At 50.6% G+C, this 20,608-nt stretch overlaps 1 protein-coding gene across 1 annotated transcript; it reads right to left on the minus strand.

Moving 5' to 3' along the window:
• Window positions 1–8,232: 8,232 nt before the first annotated feature.
• Window positions 8,233–12,690, minus strand: LOC105683020. Its single transcript, XM_048651142.1, has 2 exons — window positions 11,790–12,690; window positions 8,233–11,477 (listed from the first exon to the last, which is right to left on the minus strand). The coding sequence occupies exon 2, from the start codon at window positions 11,438–11,440 to the stop codon at window positions 10,157–10,159; it is 1,284 nt and encodes a 427-aa protein (XP_048507099.1). The 5' UTR covers window positions 11,441–11,477; window positions 11,790–12,690; the 3' UTR covers window positions 8,233–10,156.
• Between the last annotated feature and the right edge of the window lie 7,918 nt (window positions 12,691–20,608).

Raw genomic sequence — 20,608 nt, forward strand, 5'->3', positions numbered from 1 at the left:
ATCGCCGTTTCTACGTGATTGCATCGCGGAACCGAGAGTTGCATTTATCGTGACAAAAACTTGCCAGTTTTGTGATTCCGATATTTGTAATAAGTACGCGCGGCGATAGATCGGACCGATCGGATTCAACCGCCCGCGGAGCGGACGAGCTTAGAGATTTGCGGTGATTCTACTTGACCCGTTACAATCCAGCGGCCCGTCGATCCCGTTTTACGACATTCGCGAATGATCCACAGTCGACTCGACGCAACCGCCATCGCCGGTGTAGCCCTCTTTTATCGTTGCCAAAAATATAAAACTCCACCCGCCGCTGTTATAACCAGAGCTGCCGAAAATTTCTGAAGAGGCTGCAGTGTATCCCTTCTTCAATTACGCTCTGGCATTTCCGCGAAACGTTTCTCACGGAATATCATACACGGCGAACTTTCTTTACTCCGTATAATGTAATTTTTACGCGTTTGTTTTCTCCGATGTTAAAGGAAACCACGCGTAGCCTAATTTAATCAGAATATTTGAACGCCGCTTCTTAAATTTGGATTGGTTGTCGCGAGGAATGTAGTCAAGAAGGGAATCGGCGTGTAGGCATAACGGATACAATTACGTATAATGTGGTTAATCTGTGGTTCGGGGTATAAAAATGATTGGACGTCTTCGCAACTTTCTTTCAACTTGTTTTCCGGGAGTTTGAGGTGTAGAGAAACGGACAAACAAAAACTTTCAGCTATAATTTCGCCATCAAATCTAGTTTGCTCGAACAGAGTGCCGGCCATATTTTCGCGCAGGGGTCCATAAGTATTTTCTCAGATTGAAAAGCTTTCGTCATGAAATATGGGTCAGATATATAAGCGCAACCCTTCCTCGCTTTAATGGAATTAGTATTTAATAGTTAGGGGTGCTTCGCAGGGAGGGTCTTGTAAAAACTGAGTGGATATCTATAGGGTGTTTCTGGATACGCCGCGCCGCTCGCCGCACACGCTGCTACATCATATCCGCGTGCGCGCAGCTTACACTTTTCCACTTTCGTGTAATGCAACTTGCGAGCTATGCCGACTGGTCTCTCGAACGGACCTCAGCCTCCGAGACAATTGTATCGAATATATATATGAAAAAAATACGCCCGTCGATTCGGTTCGCCTACGCCGGCCAATCGGAGTCGACGTGTCCTGCACCGTCTGATTCCAACTCGGAGATCACGTTGCTCAGGAACTCGTTATCGACTGGGAGCCGTTGTCTCTTATTCCCCCCCACGATAACTCTACCCCCCGGAACAGATTCCCCTCCCTCCTTCCCTCCCTCCCTCCCTCCGTAAATGTACAACGTCGACAAACGCACGCGTACGTATCAATTAAACGAACACAAGGCGATGCGATGGCTCGGTGGCGGGCGAGCGACTAGGACGGGGGTGCGAAGGGCTGACGGAGCGGACGCCTATAAATATGAATTAATCGGTAAACCATCCCGGCGTACGGGTGAAAAGGTCTCGTGTAGAGAAAACGCTCGATTTGCGACGGAGTGTAAAAAATCCAACGCTCGGCATATTTTATTTTTTTCATAGAGAGACATCGCCTGTAAATTACGCCGAAGGGGCCGGGATCTCGTGCGCGCGGTGTGCGACACACACGCGTGATCCCAAACGAAGAGTTTTTCGTTATTTTCACTTCGGCCGGATCTTCCGCGGTGAACGAGGTCTCCCGGCCGTGAATCGGAGTCGGCGCGGCACGTATCCATAGGTACCGTCGTGCCCATGTCGAATAATTCAATCACGGTAATAGAAAAGTAATGTCATTCCTGAGAGGACTGTCAACGAATATCTATAGACGGACGCGTATACGTATTAATATAACGGAGCAAGTGAGTGGCGAGGGTGTTTATGAAGAAGTATTGCCATACATTTTAGGAGATTGGGACCAATACCGCGTATACACCGATACCAATAACATAGATTGTATCGCGGCTTGAATTTATTCATCGCCAAACAAACGAGCGGACCTCTCCCCCCCCTTTACGTACGCGGGGGGGGGGGGGGGGGGGGGGGGGGGGTGTCGAAGCAGCGCCGCTGCGATGATGCGACGCTGGTTGATAAGCCGGGGCAAACGGTGCGGAGGTTAACCTTGCCCGTTGAGACTGGCCGGGTTTTGATGCGACGTTGCCCGAGTCGCGTTCGCACCTTACATTCCGACGGAACGCGGGCGCTCCGCGAACTCAGCGGCAAATTCGTCGTATACGTTACATCAACTCCGAAAGGCTCCGGCTACTTTTGTCGCTAGTACACCGTGGTGGGTTCACTATATCAGAACTTCCTTCCTGTGGGACTCTCGGCGTACAGCCCAACTCCCGAGGGGAATAGAACAGCTCGGCAATTGGTAGGAGTGTGACTACGTCGCGCCGGTCCCAGGAAGCGTGTGCTTTGCTAACGATGACAAACGACCCGTTCTAAGACGGCATATTTATGCTAATCTGCCTAGAGATTCTCCCGCCGTTTCCTCTTACCTCCAGCACCGCCGACCCTCCCCCCCCCCCCCCCCCCCCCCCCCCCCCCCCCCCCCGGAGCTCGCCAACTTACCGATTTCCATAGGAGAATGAATACCGTAGGTGTACCGACCCCGCCCCGACCGCGGAAAGGGGGTCTGTTAATTGCAATCGAAATATCAGCCCCGCCGAACGAAGGAAGTAGGAAATTGTGCTCCGAACGCGCGACGCATCGATCGCTTTCATTCGACACCCCGAAGAATATTTTCGAAAGGACCCAATCCTCGACGGTGTATGTCCTGCAAGGAACGAGTCGAGGGTAATTGTTCGCGCAAGGTGGACGTCCTTTTTGTCGACGACATCTTGGATTCCGAGAGCTTTTGTCCTCTGATTATCGGCGGCGCAGTTTCTTGTCCCAGTCGGCGGCAAGTGTTTTGTAATTTCGGGGCAAACAGCTCGTCGAGAATATGGATTGTCCGTGCAATATTGCCGCTGGACTCCCTTCGCGCCGCGCCAGTTTCACCCCTGCAGGCGAAGGTGGAGAAAGAGAGAGGGAGAGAGAGAGAGGGAGCTTCTTGTGTCATGATATACGCGGCCGCATTTCATATATTCCATTGTTTCCAAGTTTTCGGATCCATTTGTAAGATTAAATTTGTAATGCGGTCCACGCGGGCTCTCCTTTTCCCTCGGAGCTATACTCTACATCCGAGAGACGACACATATGCCCGACAGACCAGCCACTTTGCTTGCCTCTGTTTTTGCCCATCCATCGAAGGCTCGCCCAGCCACTTTCGAGGTGTCGCTCGCTTTTTATTTCCACACTTGCAGCTACACCTTCTTCGCTCGGCGGAATTGTAAGTTTTCACCGGGCGCGAGATGAAAATTTCCTCTACCGATCGGCTTCCATCGGATATCGTAAGACCATCGAGATATCGTCCAAAAAAGCGTTATTCGTTCGTCGATTAAGGATTAAGCCAACGCGACCGGTTTTCGTCCCCTCGCCCGTCGGCCCGCCGATCGGCGGATTGGGGTAGAAACCTATACCGTTGGACATACGTGAAATCGCGGAGTGCCGGATTGATCGCGAAATGGGAATTTCATCTGAAATGACTCGAACGTCGGCGAGTTACTCCGTACGTGGCGAAATCTTGAGTATTTCGAGCGAATCGAATGCGCGTGCGATCATTAAGGGGTAATTTCCCTGTGAGCGGTGATCGGCGTGCGCGGAATTCCGTGTCCGGGACATTAACGAGCGAGGCGAGCTTTGATTATTCCGTTGCCTTCGAAAGTTAAATAAATTTCGTCACGGGGCTTCGGGAATGGCTTCCGGGCCAGCGGTCGCGGACATTGTCGATAACAGGCGCGTCGCCAAAGTGAATTCGATAACCGCGTTTGCACCGTTTGCAACGCTAGTGTATTGTGCTTCCATTGTCCCGAAAGTTTTCACTAACCCGCACTCCTCTGGCGCATTACCATATGAATTAAATAACGTGAAATATGGTTCGGGACCGTGTCGTGCGTCTCCATTTCACCCCGCGAAGAGATAGTCCTACGCGCATTGATATATCACGTTAGATACCCGCCGCGGCGCGCGCTCGTTTCTTTCGCCTCACTTCCACGGGATTCGATCGATCTCTTATTTTCGACAAATCGTGACTAATCCCGGTCATTGAAGTTTCTCTGATACAGCTTGACCGTTATCGAAGTTCTCTTCGTATTTTTCAAAGGTCACAGAGGTCGAACGGGGTGGATTTCGGAGGGGATGAAATAGTTGGTCTTTGATCGTTTTCCAGGGTCGTGATAGAGAAAAAATGAGCCTCGAGACGGTCGATGGAAAGTGCGATAAAAAAATGAAAACCCCGAGAGGAATAACAAGGTCGCCAATTTCCATGAATATACGAATGTTTTTCCCGATCGCGCGAAACCACGTTGTAATTTACTTGGGTTTCGTACGCTCGTGGTAGTTGTACGTATACCTTGTGTCCCCCCCTGGCAAATTTAGCGGTTTCATCCAAGACCGAAGCAGAACAAATTTGTCAAAAAATAATGCCAAATATGTTTTAATCTCCCTCGGATCTCCGCCCCGCGAAAAGCGAAAAGGTATCTCCGCTCCGATCGCCGTTTCAAACTACGTCCGAGTGCAGGGAGGGGTGTCTGACTTCGGAGGAACACCCCATCGGTTTAAAACACTGCGGTAGCCCGCGTCGTATAAACGCCGACTACACTCGGAGTCCGAAGCAGGCTGCACACCGTACCTAGCTATCGGCTGACGGCATGCGTTCCCACCACGTGACGACTCTGCCTTTACGTTTATCTTGATCGCAATAAATCCACATTAAACTATCTGCTCCGAGCCGGCCGCCATGGCACAACTACGCTGAGGCGGCTCGTTTAATTTTACGTTTCCACGCGACGCGCGGAGTGATATTCAGCGAAATCGATATGTACAGTGGAATCTGCGGAGCATTCGCCGAGCAACGATCCGGCTAATCTCCCGTTGAATTAGCTGGATCATCCGGTGGACCGTTCGCCGTTCGTTGCGACGAATTTTCGCCCCGCGCATATTTTTCAGATAAAGTAAAAGCAGGCAGGTAGTTCGAAGGTGGCAACTTTTTCACGCGTTGTCCCTGCGCAACGTTTGTTAGCAGCGGCGGGGTAATAATGGGGCATAACAACGGCGTTAACACGCAGTGGGTGACCCCGGACGCGACCCGGGACCCTGGGGTGAATTACATCTCTGATAATTACCAGGAATTAATGCGACTACCTTATACCACGTCGCCCCATTGTACGTGAGAAATTCGCCCGGGCGTCTATACGCGCGTACGGAAACACCGGAGAGTCGGAGAAACGGAACATCGAGTTATTGATAAAAAATTTCGGGTCGCGATCAACAATTGCCCAGCCAAATCTTCTATCTCGAGAAATTTTTCCGTCACTTTCTTTGTCTGTAACGAATAGACTGCAACGTTATTCGCGAAAAGATCTCGGGGTAAGCGAGTCCCACGAATCAGCTCAACTGTACGTACGTACAACGGGTTGCGATAGAAATTGATCGAGTATATATTTAATCTCGCTTCGTCGAGAGATAGCGTTACTAATTTATTTAAATGGGTCGTCTTTCCAAAGCTCCGATAGTAATGTAAATCGAGCCTCCCCGGAGTCAAGGGGCTAATGGCACGTATAAGATAAATATATTTTATCGCTTTGTGGTGGGACATATTCAAGCAGGCTTAACCTCTTAACTGTGCAGCACAAAATAGCCGTGACGCAGCGGCGATTTTTAATTGAAAAGCCGATGCAATTTATATTTATAACAGGCTCTGTACGCCTCGGACATCACGAGATGGTTTTCTATACCCTTCAAGTCGGCGTAATCCGGGAGTGAACTTGTTGCGAAAACAACGAGCGATCCCTTCTTGGTTCGCGAAGTGGGAATTGAAAATACCGCAAAGCTCCGGCAGCGGATAGCGAATTCATCCGTCGACCGTCGCGCGGCGCGACAAATCAAAAAAGACCACGTTGCCGTAATACTGCGCCACGAAACAACCGGTGGGAACAAAAGAATTTTTTCGAAAAAACAAATAGCAAAAAACAAGAATGGGAAGTGGTGACGTCCTCACTGCAGTGATAATTTGAAACGAACTGTCACCCGTAGCTATTGTAGGAGGTACATAGGCGCCAACTAACGCCAAGAAATATTGCACTGTAAATCAAGTTGTAGATGTAGGAAAAAAATTCGCACGCTCCACGTGAAAAGCGGACGATAAAAAAACAATCCGTGGTATCGCAAGGAGCGCGGTGATTCTTATACCGATCGACTCCGATTCATTCGATCGTATAACTCGATCATTTGCGGAGCTCCAGAACCTGCGATAATATTATACACTTCTAAGCGAGATTTCTAACATATGCCGCAACGTGCGACGAATCGTACATCAAGTTTGGAGCGAAACAACTTTTTACAAATCGTTTAGCGACGGTTGCTACATGTGCTCGAAATCATATCGAGGGATTACCGTGAGACCTCCGCAAGGTTCGTGTTCGCAGTCAAGTTACATAATCGTTTCAAAAGAGCGTGGCGAATCGAGAACAGAGTAGCCACAGTACCACCACCCTTATCGATCTTCGGCACAGTTACCCGGCTATTTTGACGGGTCAAAAGTGAATGTATCCCGAGTCCCCGTTATCTCTCCCAAATTGGTAATCGGGCATCGGCGGCGAGGAGAAAATGACGAAACGATCTCTGCACCGACTTCCGGTTTCCAGGGAGCCTAAGATCGTGTGATTTGTTGGATCGGCCGATCAACCGCGAACGACCTTCTCGCGACTCGCGTGACGATCGAATCGCCGGAGATTCTCCTGGCGAGTCGGAGCAAAATTAGTCGAACATTCGCCGAGATACGATTCTTGGAAGATCCATATTCGAGGGTAAATGTCCCGGAACGGTCGCCATATTAGCATAGCCGCATCCAATCGCCTCTGATCGCGGCCCACGTGGGCCACGCGGCCCGCGTTCCGTGGCGAATCGGCCCCGGGCTATGACGTCGTCATTATTTCAGTGACAGTAGAAGCATGCGCGCGATTCGCGACGGCCGCAGCGGAAAGTATCGCTAACAAGGGTGGGAAGCTGAAGCCCAAAGGGCGACGCGACTAGGTGGAGGTGGAACTCGAAGGTCGGGGCGAATAACGGAGGGAAGAAAGAGCCAACTGAATATAGCGGGGCGAGAGAGGAGAGCATCGGCGTTATTTATCTCCATGGAACTCGGGCAGAGGGTAAGTATACATTTACTCAAAGAGGGGTGAACTCAAGCCGTTGGCGGTAAGAGATTGTTTGTCGTATTTCGTTGCGGTGAAGGAGCTTAAGAGATGGTTTTCCTTTTTTTTTTTTTCTCTTTTTAATTCTTATACCAGTCCGCGAAATTGAAGAAATTATCGAAATCGGCGTCAGAGGAGCGAACGTTCGATGATTTGGTCATTTTTCGATTTCTCAGGTAGCGCGGATCGATCGTTACGCCATCGTTTGCGCATCGCTGTAGTATAACAGCTGACAATGAGTTCGTCGTCGTTACTCCGTTATACGTGGAAAGAAAAATAAGGATTACGATTCGACGCTTATACCGCGTATAAACTTTGCGCCCACGGCGTAATCTTCGCGGGCTGTGTAACTCGTAATTCCAAACAATAATTAATTTGGTCCCTCTTCTCCCGGTCGAGTTCAAGTGGCCACAAATTAATCTGTTGCCGTGTAATCGGCTTTCCATGATTTACCGCCGAGTGCGACGTGGAAAGAAGTCCACGCGAACGCGGCACACGGCGGAGAGAAAGAGGGCCGTAATCTCTTACCAGAAATCAATTCGCTTCTTATAAAATGCTATCGGAGCTCGGCCATACTGTCGAGTGGTTCGCTGCGGGACGTACCGGCAGCGTATGGCCGACCTGCAGGCTGCCCCGGAGTTCTTCGCTCCTCGTTTGCGAGACCCGCAGGACGGGAGCCCTAAGCCGAATGTGAAATATTTCATTTCTCTTCTGCTCCCCGGCATTTCACTCTCCTCGAAGAGCTTGCTCGAGTTGGAAAAATGAATCGGCAACTTCGCTTACCGCAGGTATATTAAATTATCGAACGTCGAGGAAAGTGACGAGAAACTCAAAGACCTTTCTCCGTTCGTCAAAGTCTTCTTCTTTCCCCTCATCGTACCTATATGCGAGAGCACTGCGAGACATCGAGGTTGATGTAAATCAGAGAAACGTTTTGTTCCTTAATATTTTACGGATATTCTTTTATTAATTAACAATGATTCAAGATACATATACAATATTCATATATACATAATAATATTTACAGTGAAATCATACAACGAGTTTTATACACAGAGAAAATAAATAATTTACATCGAATAAAAGTAAACATGAATAATGGTAACAAATCGATATCGTACACTATATTCTACAGTCTGAACGCGACATTTGAATACAGCGGGGTCATATACAATAACAAATGCGGGCGTTCGCGAAACGGCCCGCCAATTTATTAGCCGATGAATGATGATTTTTCGAAGGCTACGCGTAAAAGATAGCGCGTGGCATCTGCCGTCGCGCACGAAACGATCACCGCGTCACCTCAACGAAAACTCCTATTGACATTCCGCGCGCCGCTACAGCGCGGCGGCTGAATAAATCATAAATTTCCATAAAAAAGTCATTGTAATTTCGAAACAATCAAAAACAGATCTCCGCGACGTAGCCCCGCTATCGGTCGGATCACGGTACACTGCCCGATTATCGAGCATTATTCTTCATTGATTCACCTCGCTCGTTTCGTTCGCCACCGAGAATCGGGACTCCTCTACTCTCGTCCGAAATTGTATTTCGTCCAGGTTACGACGCGTATTGTCGTACATTCGCGTCTCACGCCGCGCGCGTCTGCGAGATCGGTTGTCGGCTGTTGAAAAAAAATTCCCCAACCGAACGACGATCTAGTTTCCCGTCGCTGCTGCTGTGAATAATACCACGGCGAGTCGAATTCACACGGAATTATACAAGTTTTTACAAACGGTCGATCCTGCGGTCGCTAGTTCGGCTGACCACTCCGTTAAACTCATCGGTCGCGGAGTCGAACTCGTTTAAAAGTACGAGCTACGCGTCCATCGGTAGATACGGATGTATCGTAGATGTAGTACGTACGTACGTATATGCGTTACGTCGTCAAACACACCCCGGTTCGGTCTTCGAATCAGGAGAGCGCTTACAAGTGCACGAGGACGATAAATTACGTAATTTCGGACAATATTAAACCATTTGTAGGGCAGGTTTAACCCTATGTTAAGCCGCGAGGCGTGGATTCGTCGAGGGTCCTCGGCGGACGGGAGTGTGGGCGCGGGTGGACGTGGTAAGCGGGTGTAGGTCGCGTGTATTTAAAACGCGAATGCGCACGTTGGGCGATTCGGTGTTTCAAGTTAAATGGAGTGTAAACGCCAGATAACAAACCAGCACTGTTTCCGATTACGGTATTCATTGTTTCCCACCATTATGCGCGCTCCAAAGGTTTATATGTGAGACACCGCTACAATTTATGATCTATTTATTGCCCCGCAGATATCACCCCGGCTACCGTCGCTGACCGGGGATCCGATGGATCCGCATCCTACCGCCCAGATGCGCGACGGAGGACGACTTCCACCTTCTTATTCATTCGCTCGGATATCATATATATATATATATACATGTAATGTATATACTTATATCGTTTTCCCCCGTCATTTTCCCCTCAAGTTCCCGACGCCTAATCGACGGCTTAACGAGAGGCGGCGAGAACTCGGAAAATTGCGCCGTTGACTTTGGGGTCTATTTACGCTAAAAGTACGTTGCTATAGAATAATATTTACAAATTTACCTATCTAATATTGACCAGACAGGGAATGTACGGTTTTCTTTCTACGCTACGATTTACAGATTACGATTATTGATTATTTTCGATTGATTTAATGTAAAAGCTAACGAAGATCGCGGCGCGACGCGCGTCGTCCACCGTGATAAATTCGATCGCGCCTGATACTTTGAACTCCCCGCGACGCGTCTCTCGAAAAGAGGTAAACAACCGAGACGCCACCCGCGAACGAACCCCTCGCTCCTATGAGTTTCCGTAACCGTAACCTAATATATTGTTATCGTTTCTGACCTTGCGATGTCATTTGCCGTGCACCACAGCCGCACGCCTCTTGATCTCGACCTGATCGACGATCGCGTCGCTCTCCTTGTCCTGATGCGCCGTCATGTGCCTGGTCAGATGGTGTCGCTCCCGAAAACTCTCGTCGCATACGGGGCATCGGAGTTTCTCCTCCCGACGCCTCCGCGCCGCCTCGCCGGCGTTTTCGCTCTTGTGATGCGACCGCATGTGATAGACGAGATCGGATGTCATCCGGAAGGACAGATTACACTTGGCACAGACGTTCTGAGCGGGCAGCGTCAGAGCCGCGAACGAGGGCGGCAACAATCCGGTGACTCCCGCGGTCGCGAGGAACCGGGGTCGCGTCAGGGCCTCGGCCATCGGCGGAAATACGGAGATCGGGTTGTACGGGAGGTTCGGATAAACGGGGGACAGATCGGGCCTGAAACCGGTGACCTTGGGACTCTGGATCTGGTTGGTGAAGTCCTTCGGGGACTGCGATATCTGGGGCATCTTGAGGTTATCGAGGATGCTGTTCTGCTGCGTTTCGTGATTCACCAGGAAAGGGTAAGCGACCTTTCCCGGGAACGGGGCGTACTTGTAGGCCGGCTGACTCGTCAGGTTCACCGGGGGACTGATACTGCTCTGGTAGCTCAGTTGGTCCGGCGAAATGGATGACCTCGGCGACATCTGGCCACCGTCGAACCCGTTCTTTTGACCGGCGAACGCTACCTTGGTAAAAGCGCTCCTGGACTCAGTTTTATCGGGCGACGGGATCGGGTCGTAGCCCTTAGCGATCGCGAGCCCCGCGGAATCTATAATTTTGTTCAAGTTGGTTTGGTTCAAAAACATCGGCGGACTCGGCGTTTTTTGGAGTTGAGGCAGACCGTACCTCCTCGTTATCTCCGTTTCGGGCGAGACCTTCGGGGTGGCGGTCATCTGAATTCGCGGCGAGACGTACGGCGGAGTGACCGGCCTCTGAAGGATCTTTCTCTCCAGATCGTAGTGTTTGATGGTCAAATTCTGGGGCATTTTGTCGGGTTCGTGGTCCGTCGTGACGTTGATCTCTAGCGTCTTGTTGTGGTTCTTCGTCTCGATCAGACTCTCCGTCGAGACGAGCCTTAGCTTCTCGTTCTGACGACGGGTTAGATTCTCGTCCGGTGCTACCAGAAACGCGACGTCGAAGGATCGCTTCACCGAACGCTGCAGGGGATACGAGGCGTCGGAGGGCGACGAAGAGGTCAAGTTGTTCACTGTTGCGGGGGCCGCACGCTCCATCCCTCCGGAGCGATCTTCCATGGTCATCGTGCGTCGCGATTCAGTCCAGTGGAAAACCTCGGACCTGAAATATCCGATCGTTTCTGTATCACGCTACGCTCACCCTCGATCGCTACCTATTTCCTCATCTCCTTCTAATCTCAAGCAAGTCCATACAAAAGTAGATTTCACAAGTGCAATTGACACTACGGGTAAGACTAAAAATTCGGGATTCGAACGACTTCCGATCTTCATTAATTATCAGACGAACGAACGACTAACAGCTCGATAGATCGTCTGCACGTTAGACTATACGTCACGAGGATGACTTGAAGGATTCAACGTGAGGCGCGAGTGCAAAAAAATGAACTATTGATCTTTGTATCTGTTGACTTACCGAGCGTTAAAATCCAATGCACAGCACACCGTCGCCCCGTTTTCGAGGGGGAGGAGGGGGAGCACACACTTAATTGCTGCGTCAGCTTCAAAGTGCCGGTCTCGCAGTTCCGACCATCTGTCACTCTTTTCTAGAACGGGACGACACGCTACTCCACGCTGGTCCACGTTCAAATGAGGATTGTGTTGCGGCAGCCCCGTATTTAGGGGATAGAAAATCTAGACGGCGACGATTCGCGGGGGTGGCTGGGGTGTTTCTGGCCAATGAGAGCGGCAGAATCTTGGCTCGAGGGTGGAGCGACCAGGGGGTGAACATATTCGGTCGTCGGAACGTGTCTGCTACAACCCTTAAGGCCACGCCCACATATTTCAGGTTCGACACATGTGCTATGCGCGCGGCGACACGCCGCGAACAAGTGTGGCTGGCGAGCGTGATTCCTATATTTCGGGGTGATAAACGATTTCGAATATTTTCAACACTACCGCGGCGGCCGTATAACACCTATCGTTCCACGCGGGGGGACGGGGTAGAGGCGATACACCGAGATACTTGGGTGGGCCGTCGTCGCACCCGAGCCCCTCCGAAGCTTTTTCTTTCGCCGCGTCGACGGTGTGAATTTCGTCAAAACTACAGTCGACAGTTCTTCGATGATTCGCAGGTGAAGTTGTACAGGTACGTACGCGCGTTTACGGAAGGTACAGTCGAGCGAAGTATCATTCGGAATCGTCGTACGGTCGAGATCCCGGGGTTGCGGGGCGGTGGTCGCGTTGCGAAATGAGCGGTCATCAGTGGAGAGTAATGTGACGCGCCAAATGGACTGCGGTGGACAGAAGGTCCAGCTGACCGTCCCTAGGATAGCAATTTTTCAGATCCTTCGGATTCCAGCTTTTTCTTCTCGCCGTTTCGCCAACATCGGCTCGTCCCTTGCCCCCCCCCCCCCCCCCCCCCCCGCCCCCCTCTCTTTTTTCATTGTATTTCCTAGCGGCCGAAGGTCGGAATTCATTTGCTCGTATATCCCACGGATATATATCACCGCAGCCGTATCGAATGGCATTGGACGTAATTTTTCTGATAAACCAAGGTACTTCGTACAACGGCAAACCTGTGCGTCGAGATTCTTGCCCCGGAGCTAAAGCTGCGATAGGCAATCAATCATAAGCCACGGCAATCCATTTTCCAGGACATGTGAGAGCTGTCGACTTCTTGCGTCGTACGGAGCCCGAGTTTCGTACTCCTCCGAGAATTCCGCGAGATTAAAGGACATTAACTTCTTGATCAAGTCCGCAAAAACTTGTAATGAGTTTTTGATTGGATCTTGCTTAGCCCAATAATCACTTCGGGTATTGTTCGCGCTAATTTCACGGCTCCGAGGCGCGCCTGTACGTGTAAACCGTATCGAGAAATCGAGAAATGCATTTGGAATATTTTTTCCGTACACCCGTTTCACGCCGACGACGCTCTCCGGTACTCGGGTCGGACTACCGTCGATCGCATTACATGCTCACGGAAGGACGAAATTATTCGACATCACAATCGTTACGTTGATATATATTTATTGGTTCCTCGATAACGAATACCTACGAATCCAGCGCCAAAACTGCATTGAATTCGGATCTGTCCTACATCCGCACCTACGATATGGACGACGCGCACGATTCCTTCGGATGAGTGGACGACGATTTTTGAGAAATGAGGGTCTTTAAACCGACGCAGGGAAACGTTGCAACTCTACCTACCCCTTACACACAGGATATGCACTTCATTTTCGTCCGTATTACGTTACAGCCTTACGTTATCTATACCTCGCCATAGGCAAATAAAATTTTAATCCGACGACGAACTCCGTTTCATCCATAATAATAATAATACTCTTTATAGAAATAACAAAGCGACGGAGTCGCCTGGTTTCGAGTCCCGTGTGAAAAATCAACGCCACGCGTCGCACGGTGGGGATCTTTATATCTCGTCGCACCATCCTGGGATTGGACCAGCTAATGGGTATTTATTGCGGCGATACGTGCGACGGATAAACCGCGAGAGGAAATTCACTTCGCCGATTTAATGCGAGGCTCGAAATCGCGAGAAAACGTCGAATACCTCGCTCCTCTGCGCGACGTAATCGTGAAATTATACATACGCCTATGTATTTTCCAGGTGGACAGAAGCTCGAGATCCATCGAAATATGCCAAGTCATCCGTCGGTGTTATTTTTCGAGAACTGTCGCTGTGGCAGGTCGTAAATTCACGCGATTGACCGGCTCGTTGAAACTCAATGTGAGGGCATAAGGGCGACGTACTCGTAACACGTGACTGGCACGTGTCCGTCGTTTATACAGCCAAGGTCCATAGACTACGGTGAGCCGGTGAATTCGCCGAAGATGCACCTTACGAAACGCAAACAGCGCACATTTCGAGTGAATTGAATTTCGTTCGACGCTTTCCTTCGGATACACGTTGGGAAGCTGAAAAGAGATCGCGTTCTCCCCGCAGGCCAATGTCCGTATGATTAAAAGCAACCCGGCGCGCATACCGACTCGATCGGAACTGATCAATCTTTGTTGAGTTTAAATAAAATTCACACCGATATACTCGCCAACTGATAGGCGACTGCGTTATGCAGAAAAGCATTACTCCGCCATTGATAAACGACCCTTCGTCTAAAACTCTCAGGGTGCGCGTATTTATCACCCCGATTACCGATGGCCGCTTCATCCCGACAGCAGAATCAATCGTTCATTCCCAACGTGCGATTGTGTTAAATTGACTTTTCAACCGGCGAAAAATCATTTTATTAAAAATCGTGCGACCGATGAGCCTTGAAGACCGTTTGAACAGGACTGCTCGGAGCTGATTGTATAAGAGTCGAGACTGCGTGTCAAGCAGGAATATTTCAAGGATTCCAAGGAACCAACGTACAGTGTAAGGATTATAATTCGACAATTTATCTGTAATATTTCAAGAACAATTGAAAAACAATTTTCCATCGATCCAGGGCCATGTTTAGATATTTTTATTTTTTTCTATTTATCGAGGACGTTCTATTTCCAGATCATCAAAGCGTTGAAAAGTGAATCCTCGCAGCACCGCGAGATGTAATTCGCTGTGCGAGCAGGTACAAAAGCTCGGGGATATATACGCGCCGAGTAATTCAGATCTCACCGGGTTAAGATGTTCTAGCTATCTGGCTTATCTCTGTGCACACGGTGGCTGCGTGTAGCCTCGCTTATGTGAAACGTGAGAGGCGAAATGCGAGATGCGAAATGCGAAACGTGAACACCTTACCAAAGTATCTTCAAGAACGGTATAGTTCGACGAGAAGTGGGTAGGAACCGCTTTCTATACATACCGTCGGAGAGTCGCGTAGTTAGGGAGGATAGGTAGACGGTAGGTGGTGGGTTACGTTTAAATTAATGTTCCTCTACAACATAACAATCTCGGAGCGTTATCTCCGCCTTGTTCTTAGCGGTGGAAAACGTGAGTTGAGTCAACGAGAAGATTGTAAATTCATGCCTAAGAAGATTACGACTTAACGAGGCAGAATAAAACGTGGTGGAATCGGAGTTGATCACGCCGCACTTTTAGCGGTAGATGTGTATATTAATCATCCCTCGAATATCCGCACATTTACAAGCATATTTCACCGGTGCAGAACCTGCTCCGAAATACCCACACGTCCAAAACTTTGCCTTGTATATGCGATATGCGAACGCACGAGTCGAATTACGTGCCTAATTTTTCCCAAAAGCCAGTGTTTTTCTGGTAAGAGCAGACGTTTTTGGTCGCCGACCGTGCGATGGAAACCTCGTCGGTCGTCGACGGCTCGAGTGAAGGGTAGAGTAGAGTAGTTCGGTTCAGTCAACGACGAGTTTAAATATTCATATGTTCATCAATCGTGCCCTAGCTGCAATGACTTGCGAAACGTTCCGGACTTCGGTAGAGCGGGGGTTAGGACCATCTCCGCCATGTGCTCCGTTCCGACGTCGAGAGTGCGGCGCTAACGCTCGTTTAATTCGAATTGATGATTCCCCTAAGCCGTACCCTACATGCCGATGATTCCCAATGAATTTTCACTCGGTTCCATGCAAACGAGTGTAATTTTTCCCCCGCTAACAAGTCGCGGCGGTATACACCGTTACGTACACGTCGAGAAATCGAACGACGAACGAGTGACGAGCACGAAAGGGCACTCGCGATTCGCGTGGAAATGCCTAAACTTTGTCCCGCGCCCTTTTCGCTGCTGAATCACGGCGAAAAGTCGAAGAGAGACGCTCTCTTTCATACGCGAATACGACGGAATAATAGAAGCCAGACTCTTCGCTAGTTTGCTCTTCCAACAGCTTTATGGTTATTTTTCGTGGAATTCTTATATTCCTCGGTGGCTCCCCACGATTTCCTAGCGGGCACACCGAGGGGTTCGCGGAATAGGGAAGAGCGAGGAGCGAGGAGGAAAAAGAGGCAAGAAGCTTGGGAAGTTATTAGAATGGTCCGGAAAAGATGGCGCGGAGTCGCTCCGTATTTTTATACTGTATGGCCGCTGCTTTGCATAATCCAGCACTTAGCTCGCCCGTCCCGAGATGTCGGTACGACTATGCAGATCTGCGCCAGGAATCACGGAACTCGAAAATCCCGCACGGCTCCTGGACGCTCTACGGCCGTCCTCGTCCTCGTCGCCGTACCTCGCCCGACGACGCCGCCGCTAGGACCCCACGGTTTTCGTGATGAACGGTGTGTCGTCGACCGTAACCTTCGCCGGGGCATCGGCGAAAGTATATCTCCCTGCGATTTCTGCGCGAAGAGACCGACCCGGGTACATACAAATGTAGGTGAACGCGGGGGGGGGGGGACCTATTCCGAAAAAATTCACGTCACGTGGAATAGATCTATGCGCCGTATCGCGGGTACGACCCGACCGGAATTCGCGCAAGTTCTCGGCGATTTTCTGTGCTACGGCATCCTATACTTTTTCGCGAATTCACGACGACTTGTAAAGCTTGCGGAAGGAACGGGTATAAATTCTCGGCGAGGTATACATATGTATGTATTTACATACGTGTACCCCGATGCGATTTTTATGGCAAAAAAAAACAAAAAGTGCCTTTATGGATTCGCCGGTGCAACTTATGCGGCGCGGCGTATATACGGAAAGCGCGCCGAGCACCGGATTATAGTATACATGTCGTTTAATTTCTGGCAAACAGATCCATTAGCGTCGTACCGATCTATACTGCGGCCGTTGAAGAACGCCACGGTATTCCAGATTGCACTCGGGTCCCCAGACACGCTAACGACAATATTCTCCGCTAGAAGCATATTCGCTCTCGTTGCCAACGCGGTGGTGGCGGTGAGTGCGGCGCGGCGCCAGGGAAACGCCACGTAAAACAAGACCTCGGGTTTTTAACCGCGTTTGGGAGAGCGAAGAAAGTTTTGGTCGCGATAACGCCGGGATATGGAAGATTCTGCGCGCGGAGAGTAGCGAGAAGAGCAACGTCACGTGTCACGTTGATGTTCCGTGGCGTTCGTCGGCCACGTCGTTCGGAGAGTCGAAAAAAAATTCAACTACAGAAAATTTTTTCACCCTTCCGAACGGGCGAAGCGGGCCGAGGATTGCGGCGAGGCGGCGAGGCCCGGTGAGACCCGTACCATCAATCTTCGCGTATCTCGTCTTCGTCTCCGTTCCACCGTACCGAGAGTAGAACGAGGCAACGCCTCGTAGTCACAGATGCGACTTTGATTTTCTCCCGCGCTCCCCAGAGGGAGGTGAAGAGGAGCGTTAGTAGGTTGACTCGTCTGGTAATTTGTCCGAGTCGATCCTTGTCGTCCAAGGTCGACATATTTAGAATAGATCGGGACGAACCACCTGCGTTCTTTTCAGATTGATGTCGTCTGTGCAAACGTCCTAGTTTTGTTTTTCCTGTATCCCCCTTTTTCTCCACTCCAAAAAAATAATCCGCATTCGGCGGTTCCTCTGCGGTATATTAAGCGGATTCTCCATACAACCTTCGAAGGTTACGCGGATTCTCCGTACCGCTTCGTTCCGTCGTACAATTCGTCGATCCTATCGAAACGTAGGATAATGAGTTCAGGGTTGTCCGGAATAATAATAATCATCGCCGGGTAGACGGACGTTCGGACGGGTAATATGCTCAGCGTCAACGTGGACGGGCGATACGTAAGCCGACTGCAACGTACTCGCGTAATATTCGCAGTGCGGGGGGGTAAATCCAAAAGCTAAACTCCGTATTCGACGGAGTTAAGCCCAGTTCGGTACATCAATGGCCACCGGCGCACCCCCCTCCCCCGTCTCAGCTGACAATGCTCCGGCAGTATGTCAGATTCACCTCGCATATGTCCCGACCCGTGTACATCCATCATACGACAATATGGAGGTATCATGGTCGATACGCGGTATCTGGAGAGAGTTTGCCGGGCACAGGTACCCCCTACCCCGCTCTGCCGCGGCTCGCCTCTCCCCCTTCCTCGCTCCCGCTCTAAGTATCCCTCGCAGGATTCGTAATTTTACAACGTACGTTTCCGGCGTTTTATTTTAGCGGTTCTTTCTCGTCAATTTCGAACAGCGTTTATCTCGCCGAGGCTCTAAATGGAACGCGTCGATGCATCGGGTAGGGGGCGGCATACGGGCGAAGGTATTCGGTTTCACCATAATCGCCCAATTGGTGCACCCCAGCCCGGTGTCAAGATCAATCTTCGCGATCCGTGACCCCGCCGCACGAGGTGGCTTCGTTATCCGCAGCGTATCTTTTGGGTCGACAGCTGGGCGAGCTGCAGATCGTTCGCCCGACACGGAATCACTCCGAATCCGAGCACGGCGATCCACGTAAATACCGAAACAGGCTTATCCGATGACACGGTCGCGTTCGATTCCTTTCAACTACCCGGTAAATTCTTTGGCGTGTACACGTGTGGCCAAAGTTTGACGATCGTCGACTCGTAGACACGACTACGGATCTGCATACCGATAATCCGGCGTGTATTCCTCGGGTAAATTTACGGCTCGGAGTATTTATGGATCAAGTTGGCGAGCTACTTATATTCCGAAGCGAGGCGCACAGGACACGGGGGTAGCGTAGGAGGCGAGGTGCGACGGCCCTCCCTCCGACACGGAGGATGCACTCCAGAGGTCGACGAGCATAAAACCCCGCGTAGCATAGAAATGTTGCGAGCATCCGGACGCGGTTGGGAGGTCGCGTACCCCGGCAGAGGAAAATACGGAGGGTATAGTTAGCTCAGCATACCTTAGTTGTCCGCTCGTTAAGAGTCCCCGTATGGTATGCGGCGTGCCGCCGCGCTACTCTCGCGGTAATTGTTGACGTTGTTAACGTTATCGTCGTTCCCGTTCCCGTTCCCGTTCCCTTCGTTGTTGTTATTGCGCTACGGCGATCGTCGAATGGCGGTGCCGCGGCTACCGCCTCGTACACGTGGAATAACGCGCGCGGCTACGTACACGGCGAACGAGGAATATGCATGAAGCGTCGCCGTCGCCCCCGTAGCACGAGTTATGCAACGCTGATCACCGCCACTTAAATTATACGTATACGCGAGTGGACGTATAATGTGGGTAAAACAATAACCAGAAATAGCGAAAAGCTGGCCGTTGATCAACAAAGATCCGCTCAGCGTCGCGAGTAGAGGCGAACGATACCCGCAGGGTGAGGGGGGGCATCGCGGGGCAACGCGGCACGGCCGCAACGTTCCGGTTGTCTCGCCCTCAAGGAAAACAGGGCCCCCGTATGTGTCTTGTGCGCCGAGGCATATGGTGGCTGGCCCTCCATGTGCGTATATACGTGCGTGCGCGCGTATTACACATATGTACGGGCGTACGAACCACCGCGAAGAGTAGGTACGTCGGTAGCGCCGCGAACGAGGGACTCCCGTGAACGGGTCCCCCACGCCGGCCTCCGGAGTCCTCATGAGTTTTCAATGAGATTAGCGGCCCATCTGTGCTGGGGGCGACCCCGATCCCCGGCGTCGTCATCATCGACCATGGACAAAGCTATAGTCAACCTGTTCGAACCTCCGGCTCCGGCTTTATCCTGCGGGGTCTGGTGCGCGTGTATACATACACTTGCCGAACCTCCACGGGTGCGACGTACGCTACGCATTCACCGAACGATCCCCCCCCACCCCAACCCCCCTAGTACGCGTGAATGAAACACGCAAATTTTTTACCCCCTGCATCATATGGTTGCATTCAAAGTCGTCATTGACCGCACCGCTTATGGCGACCTAGGTATATATGTACATGTAACCTTTCATAGGCATCGAGGTGTTACTTCTCCGATTTACACTTATGTATTGGGGTTGCAGGTCGTATTCCGAATTCATATGCCGGGGAACGATATTAGTAAAAATACGACCAATATTCTCCATTCTTTGAAACCTTTAACTTGATGGTTTTTTCCCGCTGTAAAAAAAAAAATAGGGAATCTCCGAACAGATCGACACCCTCCAAAAATCACGTAAACTCTGACCGAGAGCATCTCGAGATGACCCATGATTGCGGCGAGGTGTATTTTTTTTTCGACGACGGCGGAGGTAGTGAAAATTAAAGCACGTGGCTGGATCGCGAATCGAAGTCTCGTCGATCGGCGACCGCAGGCATCGAAGCCTCGAACGTGGGTCCGTAAAAGCCCATATGTAGGCTGCCCGGCACATATGTTGTAACAACCTATAGCTGACGAGAGTAGTTCTGGTCTCCTGTAACGCCATAAACCAGCGGTCTGTGCGTTCTCCGCTTCGCACCCTAAGCGAGTAAATTGCAGTTTGATTGCCCTCTGTAAATAAGCGATATAACCGTGCAT

The sequence above is a fragment of the Athalia rosae genome, chromosome 2 (assembly GCF_917208135.1).
Source record: "Athalia rosae chromosome 2, iyAthRosa1.1, whole genome shotgun sequence".
Classification (NCBI taxonomy): domain Eukaryota; kingdom Metazoa; phylum Arthropoda; class Insecta; order Hymenoptera; family Athaliidae; genus Athalia; species Athalia rosae.